Source organism: Stegostoma tigrinum, chromosome 38, assembly GCF_030684315.1.
Source record: "Stegostoma tigrinum isolate sSteTig4 chromosome 38, sSteTig4.hap1, whole genome shotgun sequence".
Lineage (NCBI taxonomy): Eukaryota > Metazoa > Chordata > Chondrichthyes > Orectolobiformes > Stegostomatidae > Stegostoma > Stegostoma tigrinum.
Genome location: NC_081391.1, coordinates 8,432,752 through 8,458,583, shown reverse-complemented (window position 1 = coordinate 8,458,583; position 25,832 = coordinate 8,432,752). Strand labels below are relative to the sequence as shown.

The following is a 25,832-nucleotide window of genomic DNA, read 5'->3' as shown; positions in this document are numbered from 1 at the left end:
ATCTTGTCCTGCAGAACCAGGAGGGCCTTCTTTCACCATCGGCAAAGCCATCTGGCTGCTCTGGGGCCTTGTTTTCAACAACTCGGTGCCAGTCCAGAACCCAAAGGGAACCACAAGCAAGATTATGGTGTCAGTTTGGGCCTTCTTTGCTGTGATCTTCTTGGCCAGTTACACAGCCAACCTTGCTGCATTTATGATCCAAGAGGAATATGTGGACCAAGTATCAGGCCTGAGCGATAAAAAGGTAAGGTTCCAACTACCTCCAACCCAGACCTTGAATAGCTGAGTGACTGTTCCCTATAAATTATTGATTTGACATCAGAAAACCAATGTTTCTTTACTGGTTAGCAAACATGGCATACCATGAATTCGGCTTTGCATACTTCCTGATCTGGGAATCAAGATTTATTTTAATTTCTTTTAAAAATCTGTAGTTAAGTGAAGTTTAGACTCACAATGGTGTACCCTAAGATTTGCACAAATAAATGAGTTTGTGAAACAGCAATGAGATTTTCCTGCATTATTATTTGTACATACTAAATACTGTCACTATTTTATCAAATATAGCCTTGGTATATTGGCTTGGATTACTGGAAGCACCTTTTCCCAGGACAGGGTAGCTATATCAGGATCCAAGAATTGGGACTTGGGGATCTAGACGGACATGCTGTGTTCAGCTTGGGGTCTGATGGCAGGATTAGCAGCAGCAATGGGGCCCATGGTTTCTATCCTATCCCTTCTTCTTCAGTGCAATTGGTTTCATCAGTGACAGGGAAGTGGCGAGGAACACAAGAGCAAATAGTTTAGAGGGTAACCCAGACTATCAGAGCTATGTGTATGCATGTGTGTGAAACACTGAGCTTGTGGAAGAGACACAAAAGGAATTATTATAACTAGACTTGCAAGGATGGAAACCCTATGGGACTGGTAAAATACCCATTTAAGGCCAGGCTCAGTATTCTCTGTTATAGTTTTTGAAAAATGGATTCGGTTAAAATTACTGCTCGCACTTAGGTTATTCATTCTCAAGATGTTGGTCTCGTTGGTAAGGCTGGCCTGTTTTTGCATATCCCTCAGTTCCCCTGGGAAAGTAGCAGTGGGCTTTTTTCTTGAGAACTTCTGTAGCTTTTAATTCGTTGGCTCCTAAATGTTTGGCTTCTATTTCACAAAGTCCATGAGTTTGCATTTGTTTTTAAAATCACTCCATGGGCTCGCCTCTCCTTACCTTCTAATCTCCTCTGGCCCTCCAACCTTCCAAGATGTCTACCCAGCTCCCCTTCTAACATTTTGTACATTCGCTGTTTTTACTTGCTCCACCATTTAGGTGACATTGCTTCAGTAGCCTGCACCCTACACTGTAAAATTGCCTCCCTAAAACTCTCCTCCTCTCTTTCCACCTTTAACAGACTCCTTAAACCCACGTTTTCAAGCAAGCTTTTGGTAATTAGATATGCTTGTCTTTATTGGTCAGTGCATTGAGTATAGAAGTTGGGACGTCATGGTGCAGCTGTACAGGACATTGGTGAGGCCACTCTTGGAATACTTTTCACTTAATTCTGGTATCCCTGCTAAAGATGTTAAGCTTGACAAGGTGCAGAAAAGATTTACCAGGATGTTGTAAAGTTTAAGCTATAGGGAGAGATTAAATAGGTTAGGGCTATTTTCCCTGGAGCATCGGAGGCTGAAGGGTGACCTTTAGAGTTTTATCAAATCATGAGGGGCATGGCCAAATAGGTGAATAGCCAAAATCTTTTTCCAAAGGGCAGGGGAGTCCAAAACTAGAGGGTGAGAGGGGAAAGATTTACAAGGAAGCTAAGGGGCAATTTTTTTAAGCAGAGGATGGTGCATGTATGGAATGAACTGCCAGAGGATGTGGTGGAGGTGGGTACAATTACAACATTTAAAAACTTCTGGATAGGTGCATGAATTTAGAGGTATAGGGGCCAAATGCTGGCAAATGCGACTAGATTAATTTAAACATTTTGTTGAATGTTTAAAAAAAAATTGTTCATGAGAAATGAGACTCACAGGTTGGATCAGCATTTATTGTCCACCCCTAGTTGCCCTGGTGAAGTAGCTGCCTTCCCTAAGTGCTTCAGTCCTTGGGGTGTAGGGACACTCACAGTTCTGTTTGGAAGCGAGTTCCAGGATTTGAACCCAAAAACAGTGAAATAATTGTGATATAGTGCCAAGTCAGGATGGTGTGTGGCTTGGAGGAGAATGATTATTTTTATTGGGGCTTATGGTAAGGTGGGTGCCAAGTTACAAGTGGCAGATATAATTGGTTGAGTTTTGCTCTGGGAGGAATTTCATTATCAAAATATATTCACTTCTTTGACTGTTATGTTATCCCACAGGCACATCCTAAGCTTTTGTTTAATACAAAGCAGGAAGTTTTCAGTCCCTTCAAACCAATGTGTCCTCTAAGCTGCATGGACATGGGAAGGTCAGGAAAAGTTTGAGGAAACATAGCTTAGAACATTTTTCAAGATACCATATAAATGCACGTCATTGTTATTTTCAGTTAAGTGGCTTTCCAGATTACTTCAGAAGGCATTAGAACTCAACCGTGCCAGTGTAAGACTGGAATCACATATCAGGCAGAGTGGGTACAGATGGCAGGTTGAGGACATGAATAAATCAAAGGGATTTTGTGACAATTCAGCAGCTTCATAGTGACATTTACTGATACAGTTTCTCTTTTAAAATGTTCTGGAGGATTATCAGTCCAAACCTCCACATCACTTTTCAAATCATATGGCTACACAGTAGTGCGACCTGTGTGCATGAGTGGCCTCCCCACGATATCTATCTGAATCTCAGACAGTGTCAGTTTGCCTTTTGTTTTGCTCCACAGTTTCAAAGACCAAATGATTTTTCTCCTCCTTTCCGGTTTGGGACTGTTCCCAATGGAAGCACCGAGAGAAACATCCGGAACAATTACTTTGAGATGCACAGCTACATGACTAAGTACAACCAGAAGTCGGTTTTGGATGCATTAATAAGCTTGAAGGCAGGGTAAGAATTCTATGAAATCTAGTTCTTGTAGGGGCTAGTGCTAAGGTGGGTGCCTTGACACGAATGGTAGATTTAATTGGTCGAGTTTTGCTTTGGGAAGAGGTTCATTATCACAATATTGTTTGTTCCTTTGTCTGTTACTAGTATACTACAGGCACATCCTAAGCTAATTTTGAATTAACACAACATAGAGGTTTTGTCAGCCGGTTAGATTTTCATTTTCTGTTTGTGTTTTGATCAGTTTGTGGTTAAAGCCTTCTCACGAACATAGAATTAAAAATGTTGTTATAATTGCACAGGCACAGATTTTAATCTAGTTCTTCTATCCAGTCCGTAGGAGCTGCTCATCAGATAGCAGGAAGGTTTATCCTTGATATAAGAGAGATGGCTATAATGGACAAATTACCGTGTGCTCCTGCCCTCTGTTTCAGTGGTTCACACAGTTCAATCCCTACTCTGGAGAGATGAGCACATAACCTGAATGGCTCAGTTCTAATTATAAAGCTTTGGCCTAAATTGTCGTAGGAAGGGTAATAGCTTCTCCCTATCGTTTATCTTTTTAAACACCTGATTTACTTCACCCCCTCTGAAACTCATAGAATGGTGGCCATTTTTATACAAGTGTGGCTCGCAATTTAACACTTCATGCCCCAGTAATCCTGAAAATAATTAGAAGGAAGGGAAATAACTGCAGTCTGTGATGCACTAAATAGAAAAACAGTCATGAGTCTCACAGATGCTGCAATGAATCTGAAGTTCAGTTTTTAAAAGTTAGTCTGGTGTGCTAAACATATTTCTTTTTATTCATTCAAGAGATGGGAACATTGTTGTATTTGAGGTAGAAGACTGCTTTGACCAACCCTCTTCTTTGGCTGAGATGGGTCTGTTTGATCAGACATGATTGGATCTTAATAAGTAGCTGTTATCAAGACGTAGATTATTGCATGATAGTAATTAGTTGCACGTTACATTAGCTCATCAGGCATTGCTGCTGAGGCTATCAAAAGACTTCAAATGTTGTGAAGCAATGGTACTGTCCCTACCTCTAAGCCAGAGGATCTCTTAAATCATAGATCCCTACAGTGTGAAGCAGGCCATTCAATCCATCAAATCTGCACCAACCCTCCAAACAGCATCCCACCCAGACGCAACCACCTACCATATTGCTGTAACCCTGCATTTCCCATGGCTGAATCACCGAGCTTGCACATCCCTGAACATCATGGGAGTAATGTGGCATGGCCAATCCACCTAACCTGCACGTCTTTGACTGTGGGAGACATATGGAGTATGCACAGTCCCCACACAGACGGTCACCTAAGAGTGGAATTGAGCCCAGATCCATGACGCTATGAGGTAGCAGTGCTAACAACTGTGCCACCCTAACTGTGTGTTCAAGTCAGACAAGTGTCCCAGATATGTAATGAGCTGATTGAAATAAAATATGAGCTGTTCCCTCCTTGGGAGATGGGCACCGCGGGGTCTGGGTACATTACCTTCTCCTCTAATACTGTTTGAGGTGTCTTTTAGTGCAGTGGTAGTGTCCCTACCTCTGGGTCAGAAAACCTAGGCTCCAGCTGCAGCTGGTCTAGAAGTGTGTCATGACATGTCCAGACAGATTAAAAATAATTTACTTGGAAATATGGTGGCACAGTGGCAATATCATTGGACCAGCAATCCAGAACCCAGCCTAATGTTCAAGAGTTCTTGTGGTACAGTGGTAATGTCCTTACCTTTCAGTTATGAGATCCATATTCAAGTCCCACCTACCACAGATGTGTGTCATAACATGTTTGAAAAGGATGTTGAAAAGTATCTACAAGGAGACTCATGGATATAACTCTTCAATCTAGAAATCATAGAATCCCTACAGTGTGGAAGCAGGCCATTCAACCCATTGAGTCCACAATGACCCTCTGAAGGTCAGCTTACTCAGGCCCACCCCATCATCCAACACCTCCCGTGTCCAATCCACCCTTACTTGCACATCTTTGGCCTGTGGGAGGAAACTGGAGGACCTGGCAGAAATCCACGCTGACACGGGGAGAATGTACAACCTCACACAGTCTCCCAAGGAATCCGAATCCCAGGTGGTGTGGGGCAGCAGTGCTAACCAGCAAGCCACTTTGTTGCCCCTCTACAAGTCCTAAGATGTTCTACCTTAACCCCACCCATTTCAGCATAACATGAACAGATTGGGTGAAGCTTATTACAGTCTCCGACATTAACTCTTTGAGAACCATTACTTGATACAGCAGACGTCACTAACAAAGTCAGCTCATTGTTTATTCCTAATAACCCTTCACTTCAGTGGGATAGCTGAGTACCTTGCTAGGCCATTTCATCAGACCGGGTAAACACAGTGGCTTTACTTCCCTTAAGGGCCTTAGTGAAACGTTTGGAGTTGTACAATAGTGTCGTGACCACCATTACTGATAATGACTTTTTATTCTAGGTTTATTCAACTGAATTTAAATTCCTTAACTAGTACAGTGGGGTTTGAATTCATATCGCCATATTATTATTCCAAGATTTTGTATAACTAATGCAGTAAATAGCCACTGTGTCTTCTTAGCTATTATAAAATAAGCCTCTGTCCACAGAGATGCCCTATTTTGGAAGCTGACAGAGTGAAAAACACTTCAGCCTTTGCAGAAGGATGATAGTCTGTGCCTCACTTTTGAAATTGAACTCATAGTTGAACCTGTTGGATTTCATGTTTTTTAAGGCAAAGATAGATAGATTTTTCAACAGTAAAGGAATTAAGGGTTAAGGTGAGTGGGTGGGTAAGTGGAGCTGAGTCCACAAAAAGATCAGCCATGGTCTTATTAAATGGTGGAGCAGGCTTGATGGGCCAGATGGCCTACTCCTGCTCCTAATTCTTAAGTTCTGTTAAAAAAAGGGCTCCCACCACATCCTTTTATATTAGTACACTTAGAGGATTTACCTCCAACTGTTGGCAGAGTCCAGAAGACTGTCTATTGAACTTCTCATAGACACTGCCAAAGGAAACAATGGTAAAATTGCAGTGAATACGCTTTATTCATCTTCTGCAACAGAAATATTACGTTCACAAGTCAACATATGAAGAAAAGTGATTTTTTTTGGTTTGTTTTGTATATGAAGAAAAGTATCTGATCTTGGGAACACCCAGGGATCTTCTTGTGGGGCCCTATTTTGATTATGTGTGATCGAGGCTACATGGCTATCCTTTGGTTCAGATACTGCACTAGTTGCCACTCCTTTCTTCTCCGGATTTATGTTCAGCGGCAGCAGAGGAACTCACCTGGTGTGTTGGTCAACAGTTCTCCCAGCACAAACACTGCCAGAAAGCAATGGTCACTCAGTAAATCATGGGACAGGTGAAAATGGGCGTTTATAACAAAAATAACTCACACCTTGCCACCCTTCTGAGGAGAGGTTCCATAAGGCAGCAATGTTTCTTTCTTTGTGATGTTCATGATCACTAGAAACTTGAACTCTGATCCATGTTTCCTCGCCCCTGCAGGAAGCTGGATGCTTTTATCTATGACGCGGCTGTGCTGAATTACATGGCTGGGAGAGATGAAGGCTGCAAGCTTGTTACAATCGGCAGTGGCAAGGTATTCGCAACCACTGGTTATGGCATTGCCATCCAGAAAAACAGCGGCTGGAAACGTCCAGTGGACCTTGCCATCCTGCAGTTATTTGGTGATGGTAAGAGAGAATTCAATCCTTCTACATCTGTGCAATAACCAGGCAAAGGATGTGAAGTGTGCAGAATCAAATTGAGCAAGGCAGTAGTGTAGCTGATATGGAGAATGGGAGATTGAGTAGAACCTGATTAGATCAGAGACCTTTAATTATGGAACCTTGAGTTCAATCTGTACTATTATCCTCATGGCAGGACCCCAATGTTTTCTCAATTAATATGCGTAAACACACTTTAATGGGAGTGTTAAATGTGTTAACACGTTGACATCCGTAATGAATGTGGTAACACAGTGAAATCAATGACGAATGCCTTAATGGCATCAGTGATAATGGGAACTGCAGATGCTGGAGAATCCAAGATAACAAAGTGTGGAGCTGGCTGAACACAGCAGGCCAAGCAGCATCTCAGGAGCACAAAAGCTGACGTTTCGGGCCTAGACCCTTCATCAGACATGAATGCATGAACAGCAATGAATGTGTTAGTGTTGTGCAACGCATGTGTATTAAAATTCTGAGAGCAATAATGAATTTACTGTGATAGCAGGAGTTCATGTATTAGTGCTATGTTATTAGTGATAAATATGTTAGCCATGTGAGATACCAGTAATGGAAGTGCTAAAACTGCATGACATTAAAAATCAAAGTGTTGATGCTGTTTAATATTACATGTGTTATTGCTGTTCAGTACCAGTATTGGAGGAACTAAAACGATGTAATACTAGTAATGGAAACAGTGTGGCTTCTCTAATGCAAGTTTTGAATGGACCTAAATTTTCGCAGGAACAGAAAGACTCCCAAGCTTAGCCAAAGTGGCACTGCAGTCCTGATTCTGGATGTTCTTCTCCCAAGTCTGACACCCACCATCAGAGGATGATGTCTAAAGATGTACAGGTTAGGTGGATTGACCATGCCAAATTGCTCATAGTGCCCAGGGATGTGCCAGCAAGATGGATTAGCCATGGGAAATGCAGAGTTACAAAGATAGGGTGGGGTGCTCTTTGGGGGGAGGGGGGTCAGTATAACTCGATGGGCTGAATGACCTCTTTCCACATTATTCAGATTCAATGTTTCAATGAGGGCTGATTAGAGGGAAGCAGAACAGGTTCTGGATTGCACATCATGATTCACAATATAGCTACACATCTAAAAGTGTAAGTCCCTTCAAACAGGTCTGGTATTTTTGTTAATGGAAAAAAAAATACTCGAAATCCCAGCAGGTCAGGCAGCATCTAGGAGAGAGAGCAAGTTAATATTTTGAGTGTAGGTGACCCTTCATCAGACCCGATGAAGCTTTTTGTTATTGGTTTGTCCATTGCATGATGGTTGCACTTTACAGCTTTGAAGGAAGAGGTCTAAAGCCACTGAAGTTGTTTAGTCACACAGGTTACCAATTTAGATCAATTCTTTAGGAGAGATAATGTGCCTTTTGGGACTGTTAAGAATCGACATGAATGTGTACAACAGGTCAATAGGATATTTGGAACCATCAAAAATTTCACACAATCGCAGAAAGTGATTATAGTCATGAACCTTCGGCCCATCATGTCTATACCAGTTTTTCAAATGAGCGTTGTTATCAAGCGCTAACCACCTGCTTTTTCCCATTACCTTGCACATTATTTCTATCCAAATAATCATCCAATTCCCTCTTGAATGTCTCAGTTAGACTCCTGAGGTCTTCCCAGGGTGGATACATGGTAAGTTGTCAAAGACAGTGTAAGGGCAAAGGCAGTGGGTACGGTCATGGGATGGCATGAGTTAGCACTAAGTTGGCATAGGGCTATTTAGGGCCGTGGGGTGAGTGGAGACATAGGTTGGCATGGAGAGTATTTGGAGCCATGGGGATGGATGGAAGGCATGGAATAGCATGAGTAGGCATAGATGTACATGGGGAGTATGGGGGATATGAGGCACAAGGGCTAAAGGCCTTCCCTTTCATTTTATTCTTTTTCTTAGATGTGCCGGCATACTGAGGCCAGCCCTTTACAGATCCCACCAGTGTGCATCTGGCAGCATCTTTGGCTGCTCCTATCCTGTTTCTGGGGGTAATATGGGCCCAATTCCTGTTAACACTCGGCAACCTCAGAATAAATATCAAACATCTGGGGCAATTTTCCCAAGTCAAGTTTGCAAAATTGCATGTTTTTCAATTCTATATTCCTGATAATGGAGAGTGAAGATTCAGCCCACTTATTAAGTGTGTGAAAGCTGTTTTACCCGCAATGAATGTGGTAATAGTGTATGAGTTCATGCATGATGTGCTACAGTCATGGGATATTTGTAAATAATATGTTAACATTGTATGACATTGGTAATGTACGTGTTAACACTGCATAATCTTAGTAGCGCATGTGTCAGGAAAGTGTGGAGAATACGAAGCTGTATACAGTTGTGCGTTACACTATCCACTTAAATTCATAAAGTCCCCTACAGTGTGGCAGCAGGCTATTCATGCAATTCAACCATCTGAAGGGCATCCCACCCAGATCCACCACCCATTCCCCCTCCCCCCCGCCATCCCTCTATTTCCCATGGGCAATCCAGTTGGATGCACATCCCTGGACATTGGGCAATTTAGCATGGCCAATCCATCTAACCTTCATTTCTTTGGATTGTGGGAGGAAATTGTGCAAATGTGGGGAGAATGTGCAAACTCCATGCAAACAGCTAGCCGAGGGTGGAATCAAACCCAGGTTGCAGGTACTGTGAGGCAGCAGTGCTAACCCCTAAGCCAGCATGCAGGCCACTAACCTTAGCTAATCAAGGCAAGTATCCCATATGCCTTTTCAACCAGTTTATCCATCTGCTCTGATACCTTAAAAGACTGGTGGACATCTACAACAATGTCCCTCTGATTCTTGGTGCTTTCCATGTTCCTACTGTTTGTTTACTGTCAATATAAAAGACAGTTGGTGTCTTAAGGATAGCTATTCAGCATTTCTACCTGGATACAAGGCCCCTGTGATTCACACGATCATGGTGGTGGGTTTTGAGAGGTGAAGGTACTGACATAGGTAGTCTGCCAAGATTCAGGAGCAACTGAATGCTCAATGGTTTACTGTATAAAAATAATGGTGGGAGTTCACACTTCGACTGAAAAAAAGATTGAGGGGATTTGAAATGAGGCTGGAAAATGTACCTAGCTTAGCCTAGACAGAGGATCATGAGAAACATCCCTTACCAAAAAATACAGTTCTGAGATTAAAACTTACCAGGCTGGGAAATGAAAAGAACAGTCATGAACCCTCAGGATAACACAGTGTGGAGCTAGAGGAACACAGCAGGCCAGGCAGCATCAGAGGAACAGGAAAGTTGATGTCTTGGGTTAGAACCCTTCTTGGGTCTTGACCCGAGACGTCAACTTTCCTGCTCTTCTGATGCTGCCTGGCCTGCTGTGCTCCTCTAGCTCCATCCTGTGTTATCTCTGACTCCAGCATTGGCAATTCTTACTATCTCTGAGTAAACCCTCGGGAGCTAGGAATCGATTTGAACAAGGTCTGAGAAAATCGATCGACTACACAATGGACAGTGTAAGGTTAACCTCTGAAGTGTTTTTTTAAAATCAGTTGTGCTAGTAATAAAAGAGAAGTATTCTGTTCTGTAATTTGAAGTTTAAGTTGTCTTCAATAAAACCATTTAGACAATAGCATTTTTAATATAAAAACGAAGAACTACGGATGTTAGAAATCTGAAACAGAATCAGAAAGTGCTTGAGAAATAGTTAACATTTCAAGCCCAGCGACCCTTTGTCAACTTTGAATATGTTCACAACAGCAAATATTTTAAAATATTCAAGGATTAAAAGATTAAAGACAATTAAAAGATTCATCTTGTATATGTTATCAACCCGAAGTTCAAATTTCTCCTTAAAAATGATCCATCTCTATGCAGATCGTACTAAACTGGGAACTTTTGTGGGATTTTAAATCCACAGGGTCAGATAAGTGCATTGGATTTAGCCAGAGTTTACGGAACAAGATTTCACCTTTCATTGTATTTATTGTCATTAGCAGCAGCCATCGCTCACTGACATTTATGACTATCCACCTAGGAATTTGTATCTCGCTGCTCAGGGATTCTGTGGGTCCTTGTGTAGTTGATGAGCCTAACCCGAGAGTTGCATCTCCAACCACACATTGGCAGGTACTTTCAGGAGGTAGAATTGGTGCTTGGCCTCGAGACCACTGGCATTCCTTCCTCCGGTTCTTTTTCCACACTTGCGTATTGATTCTAGAGTTAAAATGGCTATACCCATGGCTAAAGAATTCTGTGTGTGAGCGACAGGATTTATCTTTGAGTGCCTTGCAACAGTTAACAAAGATAACAGCAGAAGAGTTGGAAATTGTATTCAAAGTAGGCAGTCCGAAGTTAAAAACAGATGAGATAATGGCTCAACATTTGAACCTTGAAGAAGAAAGAGACAATTCAGATAAAAAACACAAATTGGGTTCATTAGCATTCAGCTGAGAATGAAACCACTGATAAAGATAGAAGCAAGATCAGACCACTTGAGCCACTGAGTCAGCTCCAACACTCAATAAGATCATGGCTGGTCCGATTGCTCCATGTTTCTGCCTGCCTCCAAAAAAACATTCACTTCTTGATCAAGAATCTCTCTACCTCTGCCTTAAGAATTTTCAAAGTCTCTGCTTTCACTGTCACAACTCGTTTCATCCATGTTTTCAATGGGCAAGCCGTTATTTTGTAACTTCAACCTGAGTTTCAGGTTGTCCCACAAGAGGAAACATTTTCCTCAAATCTACCAACTCAAGATCCTCAGAATCTGAAATATTTCAACCAAGTTGCCTCTTACTTTTCTAAACTCCAAAGGAAACAAAGCTTTCCTGCACAATGGTGCTTCATAAGACACCTGTCTATTCCAGGTATTAGTCTAGTAAACTTACTCTGAACTGCTTCTAACACATTTTTATCCATCCTTGAATAAGGAGACCAATAGTGTGTACAATATTTCAGATGTGGTCTCATCAGTGCCCTGTGTAACTGTAATCTAACCTCCATACTTTTGTGTTCAATTTCTCTTGGGGAAAGAAAAACAGTCTATTAGCTTTCCTAGTTACTTGCTGAATCTGCATACTATTTTTTTCGCTTCATGTTCTTGGATACCCAGAACCCCTGCAACTCAGAATTGCACGAATTTGGAATGTATCAAGAAATTAAAACTTAAGCTCAATGATGTCAGAACATCATAGGGGTTACTATTGAGCAGAAATTGGACTGGATGAGCTATATAAATGCTGTTGCAAACTAACAGCTCAGAGGCTAGAACTTCTGGGTAAGTAACTCACCTCCCCTCTCCCCAGAATCTGGCAGCTAGCTACTGAGTTCAAATCAGGAGTGTGATATTGGACTGTCCATATTCCTAAAGGTGGCTCTGATTATACTTCAGAAGCTAATCACCATCCATGACAAAGCAGCCTATGTGATTATCACCTCAAATACCACCTTCAACAAAGAGGCCATTTGGCCCATCGGGTCTGCGCTGACCTACTGAAGGGCGTCCCATCCAAGCAAAGCCCTACCTTATCCCTACATTTCCCATGGCTAATCCCCTTAACCTACATATCTTTGGACTGTGGACTGTGGGAGGAAACCAGACCATCCAGTCGAAATCCATGCAGACATGAGAAGAACATACAAATTCCACACAAACAATCACCCCAAGATTGTAATCGAACCTGTGTCCTCAGCTGTGTGAGGCAGCATGTGCTAATCACTGAGCCACCATGCTGCCCACAGTGCTCAACCACATCCTGCAGTAAGATACTTGCCATCACCTCAGCATAACCCCAGATTGACATGAGGTTGAAAAGGCCATCTGGCCACTCAGAATGAATAAGGCCAACAACAGCAGATGGAATCCCTACCAAAATATGGAAATATGGTGGAGAAGCACTTTTTGCATGAGTATGCGACCTATTCTTTACTATCAGAAAGGAGGAGATCATGCCAAAGAACGACGAAGGCTCTGCAATTATAAGCACCTTCAAAGAAACGTGATAAGACTTCATTGCAGTAGCTACATAGCATTATACATCGGAGTCTCCCTGCTGTCCAACACAGAGAGGATCATTGCTAAAATTCTCTTCCCAGGGGCTGAAGAGGTCCTACTGGAGTCATAATGCAGATTCAGTCCATCAAGAGGCTCAGTGGACACGATCTTCACTCCAAGACAAGCCCAAGGAAAATGTAGAGAGCAACAGCCGTCATTATACATGGCTTTCTTCAACCTCACAAAGGCCTTTGACTCTGTCAACCAGGGAGGATTATGGAACATTCTCCTCACATTTGGTTGTGCACAGAAATTCACCGCGACCCTCTGCGTTGCATAGAAACTGTGACCCTCAGCAATGGATCCACCACAGACTAATGCACATCCACACTGATGAGACCACATCTGGATGATCCTTGTATGTGAGAAGATTCTAAGGCAGACTTTCATGCTGCGTTCAACACATTCATAGAGGCATATGCAAGAATGGACATGAATGGATATCCAGAAAATGAAGATCTTCTACCAGTCCACTCCTGCCTTGTCCATGTCCCCCCAACTATCAAAACCCACAGAAGGTCACTAGACAATGTAGATCAATTTCCATAGTCTGGGAGCCTCCTCTCAATGTAGGCAGACATTGAGGATGAAATTCACTATTGTCTTCGGTGTGTCAGCACAGTCATAGGCCATCTGAGAAGCAGAGCATTTGATCACAAAGATCTCAATCCTGACCCCAAACTCGGGTTCTGTAGACAAGTAGTGCAACCTACCCATTTATAAGCATCTGAGACACAGACAATGCACAACAGACACCTGAAATCCTGAGAGAAATATTATCAGCACAGTCTGCTCAAAGCTGCAAATCCAATGGCAGAAATATGCTTCAATATCATTGTCCTGTCTCAGGCAAACATCACCGAGTATTTAGACACTGGTTATGGTCAATCAGAACACTCCGCTCCTGACCACTTTACAGCTTTGGCTCAAACACAGACAAGAGATCATTTCTAGAGCTAAAGTGAGAGTGACTGCTTTTGACATCAAGGCCACATTGTGGCATCAACAAGCAGCACCAAGACTTGAGTCAGTGGGAATCAGGGGAAAATTCTCTGCTGGTTGGAATCATTCCTGACACATAGGAAGATGGTTCAGTTTGTTAAAGGTCAGCCGTCACAGCTACAGGACAACTCTGCAGGAGTTCCTCAGAGTAGCGTCCTAGGCCTAACCATCTTCAGCTGCTTCACTAATGATATTCCCTTCATCATAGGTCAGAATTGAGGATATTCACCGATGATTGCACAATATTCAGCACCATTTGCTTCTCCTCAGATAACGAAGCAGGTCCATGTTAAAATGCAAGTAGATTTACACAATATCCAGGCTTGGGCTGATAAGTGGCAAGTAACATATGCAAATGTCAGGCAATGACCATCTTCAATAAGAGACAATGCAACCATCATCCCTTAACATTCAATAACGTTACCATTACTAAATCTCATACTACCAACATCCTGGGGTGTACCACTGACCAGAAACTGAATTTGACTCACCATATAAATACAATAGAGACAAGAGTAAGTCAGATGCAGGGATTGCTACAGTGAATAATTCACCTCATGACTCACCAAAGTTCATTATCTACAAGGCACATGGCAGGGGTGTAATGGAATACTCCTCACTTGCCTGGGTGAATTCAGCTCCAGAAGCTCTTAAGAGGCTTGACATCATCCAGAACAGAGCAGCCCACTTGATTGGCAACAAATCCACAAATGTTTAGTCACTTAGCTGCAGACACTCAGTAGCATCAGTGTGTATCATCTACGATGTGTACGGGAGAAATTCATCCAAGAACTTTATTTAGCACTTTCCAAACACACAACCATTACTATTTAGAAAGACAAAGCCAGCAAGGGAACACTAGTATTTTCGAGTTCCCCTCCAAGCCACTCACCATCCTGACTTGGAAATATATTGCTGTCAAAATCCTGACACTCATTCCCTAATGGCATTGGACATCTGCCTATTATGCATGGACTGCAGCGACTCAGGAAGGCTGCTCGCCACCACCTTCTGAAGGGGAACTAGGGATGGACAATAAATCCTGGCCCAGCCAGCAACACCCATGTCCCGTAAATGAATAAAAATACTGTGTTGCTGGCTGTGCCACATTGTTAGCATATTGACTCTCAACTCAAGCTCTCCACTCTGAACTCATGGCAAGTGGTTAGTAGGAAGGTCAAAAAAAATGCTTCAAGGAGGTTCTGAAAAAATGCAACAACCCCACTGACTCCTGGGAGTGCCTAAACTGACGAAGAAGAATTGGTGAAGTTAACAACCATCTCAAGCATCTCTGACAGGTACAGGTTGAGTTTAAGTTCAAACAGCAGAAGGAACATGTAAAAATCATAGCCTCCCACCCAGCTACCTCTTTGGAGCCCAGTGGCTCTGCCTGTATCAGCATTTGCAGATCCAACACTCTTTAGGACTCACAACTCTGCAGTGGGAGAAAGTCAACCTTGGTCTTGAGAGACTACCCAAGTTGAAGACTGCAGGATGTCAGTAAAGTGTTACACTGTCAAAACCATAATCTGTTAGATTTATATCTTCAGTAATTAAGTGTAATGGCTGCAATCAACATATTAGCACTGCAATATCAGTAATACAGGTGTTAAGGTTCTGTGATATTAGAAATGGAAATATTGGCTCTGCCCTAAAACAGTAATTAATATGTTCATGCTGTGGCATGTGAATAATGGATGTGATAGCTTTATACACTTCAGTATCGATTAGAAATAGTTAACATGGCTTTGAGGTGCAAGCCTTATTGAATTCTTTGAGGATGTGACAAAACACATCGATGAAGGGAGAGCAGGGGACATGGTGTATCTGGATTTTAGCAAGGCATTCGATAAGGTTCCACATGGTAGGCTCATTCAGAAAGTAAGGAGGCATGGGATTCAAGGAAATTTGGCTGTCTGGATACAGAACTGGCTGTCCAATAGAAGACAGAGGGTGGTAGTGGATGGAAAGTATTCAGCCTAGAGCTCAGTGACCAATGGTGTGCCACAGGGATGTGTTCTAGGACCTCTGCTCTTTGTCATCTTTATAAATGACTTGGATGAGGAAGTGGAAGGGTGGGTTAGTAAGTTTGCCAATGACATGAAGGTTGGTGGAGTTGTGGACAGTGTAGAGGGCTGTTGTAGGTTGCAATGTGTCATTGATAGAATGCAGAGCTGGGCAAAGAAGTCTCAGTTGGAATTTAACTCAGAAAAGTGTGAAGTGATTAATTTTGGAAGGTGGAATTTGAATGCAGAATACAGGGGTAATGGCAGGATTCTTGACAGTGTGGAGGAACAGAGGGGTCTTGGGGTCCACATCCATAGATCCGTCAAAGTCGTGACCCAAGTTGATAGGGTTGTAAAGAAGGCGTATGATGCGTTGGCTTTCATTGGCAGGGGAATTGAGTCTAAGAGCCATGAGGTTATGCTGCAGTTCTACAAAAGTCTGGTTGGACCACACTTGGAATACTGTGTTCAGTTCTGGTCACCTCATTACAGGAAAGATGTGGAAGCTTTCGAGAGGGTCCAGAGGAGATTTACCAGGATGCTGCTTGGACTGGAGGGCAGGTCTTATGAGGAAAGGTTGAGGGAGCTAGGACTTTTTTCATTGGAGTGAAGAAGGATGAGAGGTGACTTGCTAGAGGTTTACAAGAAGATGAGGTGCATAGATAGAGTGGATAGTCAGAGACTTTTTCCCAGGGCGGAAGTGGCTATTACGAGGGGGTATAATTTTAAGGTGATTGGAGGAAGGTATCAGGGAGATGTCAGAAGTAGGTTCTTCACACAGAGAGTGGTGGGCGTGTGGAATGCGCTATCTGCAGTGGTAGTGGAGTCAGACACTTCAGAGACTTTTAAACGACTCTTGGATAGGCACATGGAGAATAGTAAAATGTGGGGTATGCTGTGTAGATTGATCTTAGTAGGATAATAGGTCAGCTCAACATCGTGGGTTTAAGGGCCTGTATTGTGCTATACTGTTCTATGTTCTGGTATAAATCTGTGTAATATCACTATAAATATATGAAGCTTCCATGACAACAGGAATGAATCGATCTAAACTCTGCAGTTCTGCTACATGCAACTATGAATGGTAGTAGACAAATAAACAACTTTATAGAAGTTTATAAAATCATGAGGGGTACAGATAGGGTTAATGGTAGGTGTCTTTGCCCTAGGATGGGGGATTTCAAGACTAGGGAACATATTTTTAAGGTGAGGGGAGAAGCATTTAAAAAAGACATAGGGACATATTTTAACACAGAGGGTGATTCGCATGTGGAATGAACTTCCTGAGAAAGTGGTGGATGCAAGTTAAGTTACACATCAGCTCTTGTGCTCCTAAGATGCTGCTTGGCCTGCTGTGTTCTTTCAGCCCCACACTTTGTTACCTTAGATAAGTACTTGAATAGGAAAGGTTTGGAGGGATATGGGCCAGGGGCAGGCAGGTGAGACTAGTTTAGTTTGGGATTATTGCTGGCATGGACTAGTTGGACTCAAGTGTCATATTCCATGCTGTATGACTCTATAACTAACTGAAAGAGAAGGAAATTCCACAAATATCCCTATCCTCAATGCAAAGGATAGATCTGAAGCATTTGCAATTATATTTAATCAGAAATGCTGAGTGAATGACACATCTCAATCTTCTTCTGAGGTCAGTCTTCAGCAGATTTGGTTCTCTCCATGTGATATCAAGAAATGGCTGAAGGTATTGGATACTGCAAAGGTTACAGGCTGTGACAACAAGTGTTTGATGATAGTAAAGACTTATGCTCCAAAACTAGCTGTGCCCCTAGCAAAGCTGTTACAGTGTAGCTACAGCACTGACATCTGCCCAGTAATGTGGAAAATTGCCCAGGCTTGTCCTGCCTTCAAGAACCAACGCAATCAGCTACTAGTCAACCAACCTCCTCTCAATCCTCAACAAAGTGATGGAGAGGGTCTTTAACTTCTATCAACAGCAATACCCTGCTCTCTGATGCCCAGTTTGGTGGTTTCTGGCCTTGTTGTAGCCTTAATTAAAACATGGATAAAAAAGCTGAACTCAGGAGATGAAGTGAAAATTACTGCACTTGACATCAAGGAAGCATTTTTCCACATGTGATATAAAGGAGCCCAGTAAGGTTAAAGTCAATGAGATTCATGGCGACTACTCTCCACTCTTTGCAAACAAGATGGTTGAGGTTTTTGGAGGTCCATCATTTCAGTCTAAGGAGGATGGTTGAAGAGTTCATCAAGGTGTTGTCCCAGGCCTCCATCATAAGATCAGAAGTTGAGATGTTCACAAGAACACAAGAGTTAGGAGCAGGAATAGGTCATTCAGCCCCTCAAGCTTGCTACCCCATTCAGTGAAAGATGGCCGATATGGCCTCAGCTCCACTTCCCTGTCCATCCTATTTAATTCTTGACACCTTTGTTGATCGCCTGTCTAACACAGCCTTGAATATATTTATGAACCAACCTTCACTGTTCTCTGAGGAAGAAAATTCTACAAACAAATGACTTCCAGAGGGAAAAAAAAATTCTCATCTCAGTCCTAAACTGGAGACCCCTAATTTTTAAACTACGTCCTTAGGTTGAGACACTTGCTAAGGAAAACAACCTCTCAGCATCTACCTTGTCAAGTTCCTTCAGGATCTTATATCTTTTAATAAGATCATTTATTATTATTCTAAAACCAGTAGTTACAGGCACAATCTGTTCAACCTTTCCTCAGAAGCTAACCCCTTCATGCCAGGATACAGTCAAATAGACTTTCTCTGAACTACATTTAATGCAGTTTATATTATTTCTTAAGCAAGGAGACCAAACCTCAGTAAAGTACTCTAGTTGTAGTCTCACTAAGATCATGTCTAGCTAGAACAAGGCTTCCCAATTTGTATTCTCAAATATGCTGTTTTTTTCTATTCTTCCTGACAATTTCAGATTTTCTGACATATTCCATCTCCCAATTTTTCCTACTCACTTAAACTATCAAAAATTCTTTGTAGGCTCTATGTCCTTTTGACAACTTCCCTATCTATATATTTGACATAAGCAAATTTACCTACTATACATTCAGGCCCTGTGTCTATTTCATTGATATAGCTGCAAAGGGTAGAGAACTCAGTACTAATCCCTGTGGCACTAAACCAAAATGGCCTGTACATCTTTTCTCTTTCCTTAATGTTAGTTAGCCCATCTTCTGTCCATACTAAGATGTTACCTCTACCCCACAGGCTTTTATGTTGTGTGATAACCTTTGATGTGGCACTTTATCAAATGACTTTCAGAAGTTCAGGCACAGCAAATTGATGTATTCCTCTTTTATGCACCTTGCTTACTACTTCTTCAAAGAACTCTAATAAATTAGTGATACACAATTAGTCTTTCATAAAATCATGTAGAAGCTGCCTGATTGTACTGGGATTTTCTAAATACCTTACTGTTGCTACCTTAATAATAGCGTCTAGCATTTGCCTAATGGCAAATGTTAGTCTAACAGGCCTTTAGATTCTTGCTTTCTCCATCTCTTGTTTCCTGAATATGCATGTTACATTTTTGATTTTTCAATCTGCTGGGACCTCTTAGAAAGTCTAGAGAATTTTTGAAAATCACAATAGTCCATTCATTCAGCACACACCCTTTTTGATACTGTAGCTTGCAGTTTGCCAGGTTCAACAGCCTTGTCAGTCATTATCTCTATTAGTTTTCTCAGCACATTTTCACTTGTGATTCTGGTTGGTTTATGTTCCTCCCTCTGTTCTTCCTCTTTATTTTCAAGTGTTCTTGGGATAGTTTGGGAGTCTTCTACAATGAAAACAGATATGAAAAACTGTTCGATGCTCCTGCTATTGTTTCCCTTTTTTAACTTCCCAGTTACACACTGCAAAGGAGTAACTGAGCTGAAGACTGCGCAGTGCTCAGTAGATTCATGACCCCGCAGGTACTCAAGCAGCCCATCTCCATATGCAGTAAGACTTGGTCAATATTTAGCCTTAGGATGGTAAGTAGCAATTAACATTGGTATCAACCAAGTGACAAGCAATGGCCATCTCCAACAAGACACAGTTCAATCACCTCCCTTTGACATTCAATGGCATTATCATGATGAACCCCCCCCACTATCAACATCCTGGAGGTTCCCATTGATCAGAAACTGAACTGAATAACTGCATAAACCCTATGGCCACAAGAGCAGGCTAGAAGCTTGGAATTCTGTGGTAAGTAGCCCACTTCCTGTCTTCACAGTGCTGGCCTACCGTCTACGAAGTACAAGTCACGATTGTGATAGATTACTTTCTACTTAATCGAACATGTGGTGTTTCAAGAAGCTCAGGACCTTTAAGAATCAAGCAGTCTACTTGATCAGCACTGTTGTAGATCAGACCAGATCCCCTCAAAATATTTTAAGAAGATAGCACAGACCCTAACATTATCGTGTTTTAAAGGCAAATGTGAAGTATCATGTTCCAGATGCACTGCAACTGGTTGAACCTACTTGACATTAAGCAAAAAAAATTATTTAAACAATATAATTAAAATACAATCAAAGAAAGAGGATTTAGAATAACTCTAATGGAAAACTTAACCGAATAATCGAACAGTACCTATTATTAATTAACTGTTCCAAAAAGTAGTATCCCGTAAACATGCCCCTTGGCAAAAAGGCAAACTCATAAAAGTAGATTTATCCCACAGGTAAGCCAGCAGCAGACAGAAGTGCCAGCTTCCAGCTGTAACCGAGTGAGGCAAAAGATAATTTCTACTTCTTCAAGTCCACAATAGCAACTGTTTAGAGCTAAACCTAACAACTTATAAAAAAGATGAGAAAGCCTGGTCTGTGAGAGCCGGTTACACCCAGCTAGGCTGCTTCTATGTTCAAAAGGAAAAAATAACAAGGTTTCACAAGCTGTTTACACTTTTGCAGCCAGGTCATTGCCTCTCATCCGATCTCTCTTAAAAAAAGCAGGATAAATAACCTCTTAAAGTCACAGCATCATCATGGGCATCCCTTCACTAACTAAAGCATTTACTCTTTCCATCATTAACACATCATGGCATCAGTGTATACTATATATAAGGTACCCTGCAGTGACTCACTATGGTCATTTGACAACACATTAAAAACCATAACCCCTATAATGTAGAGGTTGGACAAAGGCAAATGTGCATACAAGCACTGCCATCTGCAAGTTCTGCTCCTCAACACACACCATCGTGATTTTGAATTACATCACTGTTCCTTCATTGTCATTGGATCAAATTCCTGCTCCAATTCTCAAAACAAAATCATCACTCTGAACTTTCTTATTCTTGGAAAGATTACAGATATCACTTCTCCAGTTCTTTGGCTAAACAAGTCCATCTGCCCACTCTTGAGTTTTTTGAACAAATGTACTTGTCTTTTGCACTGGCATTTCTTTAAGTTTTCTGACTAATTTTAAAGCTTAGTATTTTAATTACATTACTTTAAAATTCCAGAACTAAAAATTATCTTTGAAATATTAACATGAACTATAAACTGGACTCATTCCTCTGATATAATTAATAAAGTGTTAACAGGTGTAATATTGATACACATTAATTATGTGTAACATGAAAATATTGGCAGACTAAATAGGAGCAGAAATAGGTCATTCATCCCCTGAGGACTGCTCCACCATTCATTAAAATCATAGCTATTCTGTTTTGTTTTGAGTTTCATATTTCCAACTGCCCCAATAACCTTTGATTCTCTTGCCTAATATATGATGGGAAGTCAAGAAAAGCAAGATTTAATCAATCTGCCTCTGCCTTAAATATTTTCAATGATCCATGTTGTAATGCCTTCTGAGACAGTATTCCAAAGTGAAACAGCTGTCTGAGAGAAAAATTATTGCCTCATCTCTGACCTACAAAGGCAAACCCTAATGTTAAAACAGTGCCCCCTATTTCTGGACTTACAAGATAAAGCATCATTTCCATGTCTACCTTATGAAGGCTGTTGAGGAGTTTATACACTTCTGCTCACTCATTCAGTAATAACCACCTCAGCCTATCCAGCCTATCCTCATAAGAAAACCCATTCTCATTCCAAATATTAGTCTACGAAACCTCCAAAACATAAATATGCTTCCTAATGTTTAAAAGACATTTGGACAGGTACATGAATGGGAAAGGTATGGAGGGCTATGGGACTAGTTTAGTTTGGGATTATGTTTGGCATGGACTGGTTGAATTGAAGGGTATGTTTCATGTTGTTTAACTGAATGAACAGGATTGCATGCAGCATTTGAGATGCTGGTCATAGAGTAAAAGGGGTAGTTAATATAAAGTTTGCTGAGTGATAGGAAACAAAGAGTAGTTCTTAACTCTATATGTGGGCAGGAGGAGGGCTTGTAGTGGTGTTCCCTGGGAGTTGATATTGGGACCCTTGCTTTTCCTGATTTGTATAAATTTATATAAATGATCTGAATCTTGATGTTCAGTTGGCAATTTAAAATTTTACAGAAGTCTCTAAACTTGGAAGAATTGTAAACTCTGAGGCAAACAGCACAGAACTTCAAAACTGGTGGAAAGGACAGATAGGTGGCAGATGAGGTTCAATGCTGAGAATAATGCTGTATTAGGGCAGCATAGTGGCTCAATGGTTCGCACTGCTTCCTCACAGCACCGGGAACCTGGGTTTGATTCCACCCTTGGGCGACTTTCTGTGTGGAGTTTGCACGTTCTCCTTGTGTCTGCGTGGGTTTCCTCCAGGCGTTCTGGTTTCCTCCCACAGTCCAATGATGTGTAGGCTGGGTAGACTGGCCACGCTAAATCGCCCATAGTGTTCCAGGATGTGTAGATTAGGTGGGTTATGGGGGTGATGGGTCTGGGTGGGATGCTCTGAGGGTCAGTGTGGACTTGTTGGGCCGAAGAGCCTGTTTCCACACCGTAGGGATTCTATTGTCTATGAAGTATGACAGGATACACTTTGACACAGGTAAAATGAAATTAAATGTACTATTCTAAAGGGTGTGCGGGAGCAGCAAGACCTAGGCGTATATGTGCAAAGGTCATTAAAAGTGGCAGGACAGATAGAGTGAGCTGTTAATAAAGTGTTCAGTATTCTAGGCTTTATTAATAGGAGCACAGCATACAAGAGTAAGGATCTTATACTGGACCTAATAGGACACTGGATAAAATTCATGTGGTTCATTGTGTACACTACACTTTAGGAAGGCTGTGAATGCATTGGAAAGAGTACAGCAGAGAATGGCCCTTACGATGAGAAAATTCATTATTGAGGATAGAATATAGATAGATTCTGTGAAATGGTCTCACCAATGTCCAGTATAAGTAAAGATTAACATCTTTACATTCTGTTCAATCCGTTCATTAGAAGGAATAACATCCCATTAGGCTTTTGTAATTATGTGCTGTACCTCATAATAACTTTTTGAGACTCATGCATTGGAACACCTTGATCCTAGGAATACCAAAAGTGAATATGTAATACCAAATTATCAGAGATATATGTGTAAAGCTGTCTGGAAATACATTGGAACACGTTAGTTTTTGATATAAGTAGTATGCATGTTAAAATCCCGACTTCAGTACTGATGGTTAATCTTATATGATACTGTTAAACAGAACGGTAACACTGCATAATATCACAGAATTGTCACATTACAAAAGGAGGCCATTTGGCCCATCTGCACTAGTTTTCTGAGCATTTTGACTTGGTGCAATCTCCTGCCTTTTCCCTATATAGTTAAACTTTGTTTCTGTATAAAAAATCCTCCAATGTCCACTTGAATGCCTCAATTGAACCTGTCTCCACCACACTTAGAGTCAGTGCATTTCAAACTCGAAGTACTCAGCATGTGAAAAAGTTTGCATTTGCTTCTTTTGCAAAATTGTCGCCACTGGTTCTGATCCATTTCCGAAAGGGAATAGTTGTTCCCTTATTACTCTAAGTCCTGCTTGATTTTGAAAACTTCCATCAATGCTCCCCTGAGCTTTCTCCTCTGCAGGAAAAAAAATCTCAATTCCTCCAACCTAGTCTCATACCTAACGTTTCTCATTCTGGGAACCATACGCATAAACAGTCTTGTAGCTGAGGTGTAACCAGTGTATTATATAAAATAGGGAGTGGTATAGTGATAATGTCCCTGAGCTAGCAATACAGAGCTCCAGGGTGATGTTTGGAGGGCATGAGTTCAAGACTCACCATAGAAGATTGTAAAATTTGAGTTCAACAGATGTCTGGACTAAAAAGCTTTTCTAATAGTAACCACATGCCACATTTATTTTCATCAATAACTCATTTAGTTGACTGCAATCCTTTCGGGGAGGTCTTTACCCGGTTTGATATATATGAGACTCCAGAACTGCAGCATTGTTCTTGACTTTAACTGCCCTCTGGGCAGTTAGAATTAAGCAATAAATGCTGCCGTGGCCGGTGATATCCACATCCCATGAATGAATAAGAAAATGTTTGTGACCTCACACTTCTCATTGAACTACATCTGCACACTTATCTAACCATTCCATCAACTTGTCATTATCCTTCTTGAAGTTCCACACTGTAGTTCTCAGTTTTGTGTCTTCTGCAAATTTTGAAAGTGTCCGGCTCACCAAGATCTAGAACATTTACATATGTATCAGGAAATGCAAGGATCCAAATACCAATCTGTTGGGACCTCCACGATAGATCTTCAACCAGCCTGAAAAATATCTATTAACATTACTCTGTTTCCTATCTCTCGTCCAATCTGCATCATTAACAAATGTGCAAAAGCTGTCTGATATCAATAAATTGTTAACACTGTGTGGTTATCAGCAATGGACGTGATACTATTGTATTGGGGGTTAGTTTGCTTGGTTTGACTGGATGGCTGAATTGCAATAGAGTGATGCCAAAAGCCTGCAAAAATGCCAGCACCAGTTGAGGTTACCATAAGGGTTCTACCTTCTGAACTTCCCACTCCCCTGAGAGTGTGATGCCCCTCAGGTTAAATCTCTTTAATGTAACAATGGAACTAAAGTAACTTTACCAGTGTTATATGTTAACACACCAACGAGTTAAACTTGTGTAATATGGGCAGTGAAGATGCTTAAGGATCTGTGATGACAGCATTGATGCTTTAAAGTTTGTTGAATCAGTAACAAATGTATTGGCAGTGTCTTTTGTAAGCAATGTGTTAACTTCAAGTATTGTGGCTTAGTGGTTAACACTGCTGCCTCATAGCATCAGGGACCCAGGTTGATTCCACCCCTAGATGTCTGTCTGTGTGGATTTTTCACATTCTTCCTGTGTCTGCGCTGGCTTCCTCCATGTGCTCTGGTTTCCTCCCAGAGTCCAAAGACATATAGATTAGGTGGATTAACCGTGAAGGGTTACAGGGATATGGTAGAGGGGTGGGTCTAGGAATGCTTTTCAGAGGGTCGGTGTGAACTTGATGGGCCAAATGGCCTGCTTCCATGCTCTAGGGATTCTATGATTGTGTTAACATTTTGCTGATATTGCAAAGTGTTAGTGTCTAATAACATTGAATCATTAATATTGTGTGACATCCATGAAGAGTGAGTTTGTGATATCAGTCATGAAGCGTCAACATGGTGGGTTATCAGTAATGAAATGTTACTGCTTTCTGATGACACAATGAATGCATTCATTTAGTATGATATCAATGTTGAGCATGTCAGAATTTTGATGTCAGTGATGAGCATATTAAATATTAAACCAATATTTCATATTGGTTATTAAATATCAATTGTTGGTATTAATAATGAGGCATTAATTTTGCATGACATTGGCAACGGATGGATTGACTCTACGACATACAATTAAAATTAGGAGCATCGGTAGGCCATTCAGTTCCTTTGAGTCTGTCTCACCATTGTTAATGAATATAATACTGCTGTGTGGTTTCAGGAAGAAATATTTCCAACCTGTACAATATCAATAGTGATAATATTAAGGCTGTGTGATATCAGAAATGAATGTGATATCAGTGATAATCAACATTGTGAGAAAAAAATGTCGTGAGATAAGATTAATGAATCAGCTGATGTGTAATATTAGTTGTTCACGTATTAGT

At 41.3% G+C, this 25,832-nt stretch overlaps 1 protein-coding gene across 1 annotated transcript in view; it reads left to right on the top strand.

The window, feature by feature from the left end:
- The window catches only part of LOC125447006 (glutamate receptor ionotropic, NMDA 2B-like), a 382,369-nt gene that overhangs the window by 334,314 nt on the left and 22,223 nt on the right, over positions 1–25,832 (top strand). The window contains exons 10-12 of the mRNA XM_059640487.1: positions 15–244; positions 2,858–3,018; positions 6,527–6,714. Coding sequence (XP_059496470.1) covers positions 15–244; positions 2,858–3,018; positions 6,527–6,714 — 579 coding nt within the window. The remainder of the gene's footprint in view (positions 1–14; positions 245–2,857; positions 3,019–6,526; positions 6,715–25,832) is intronic.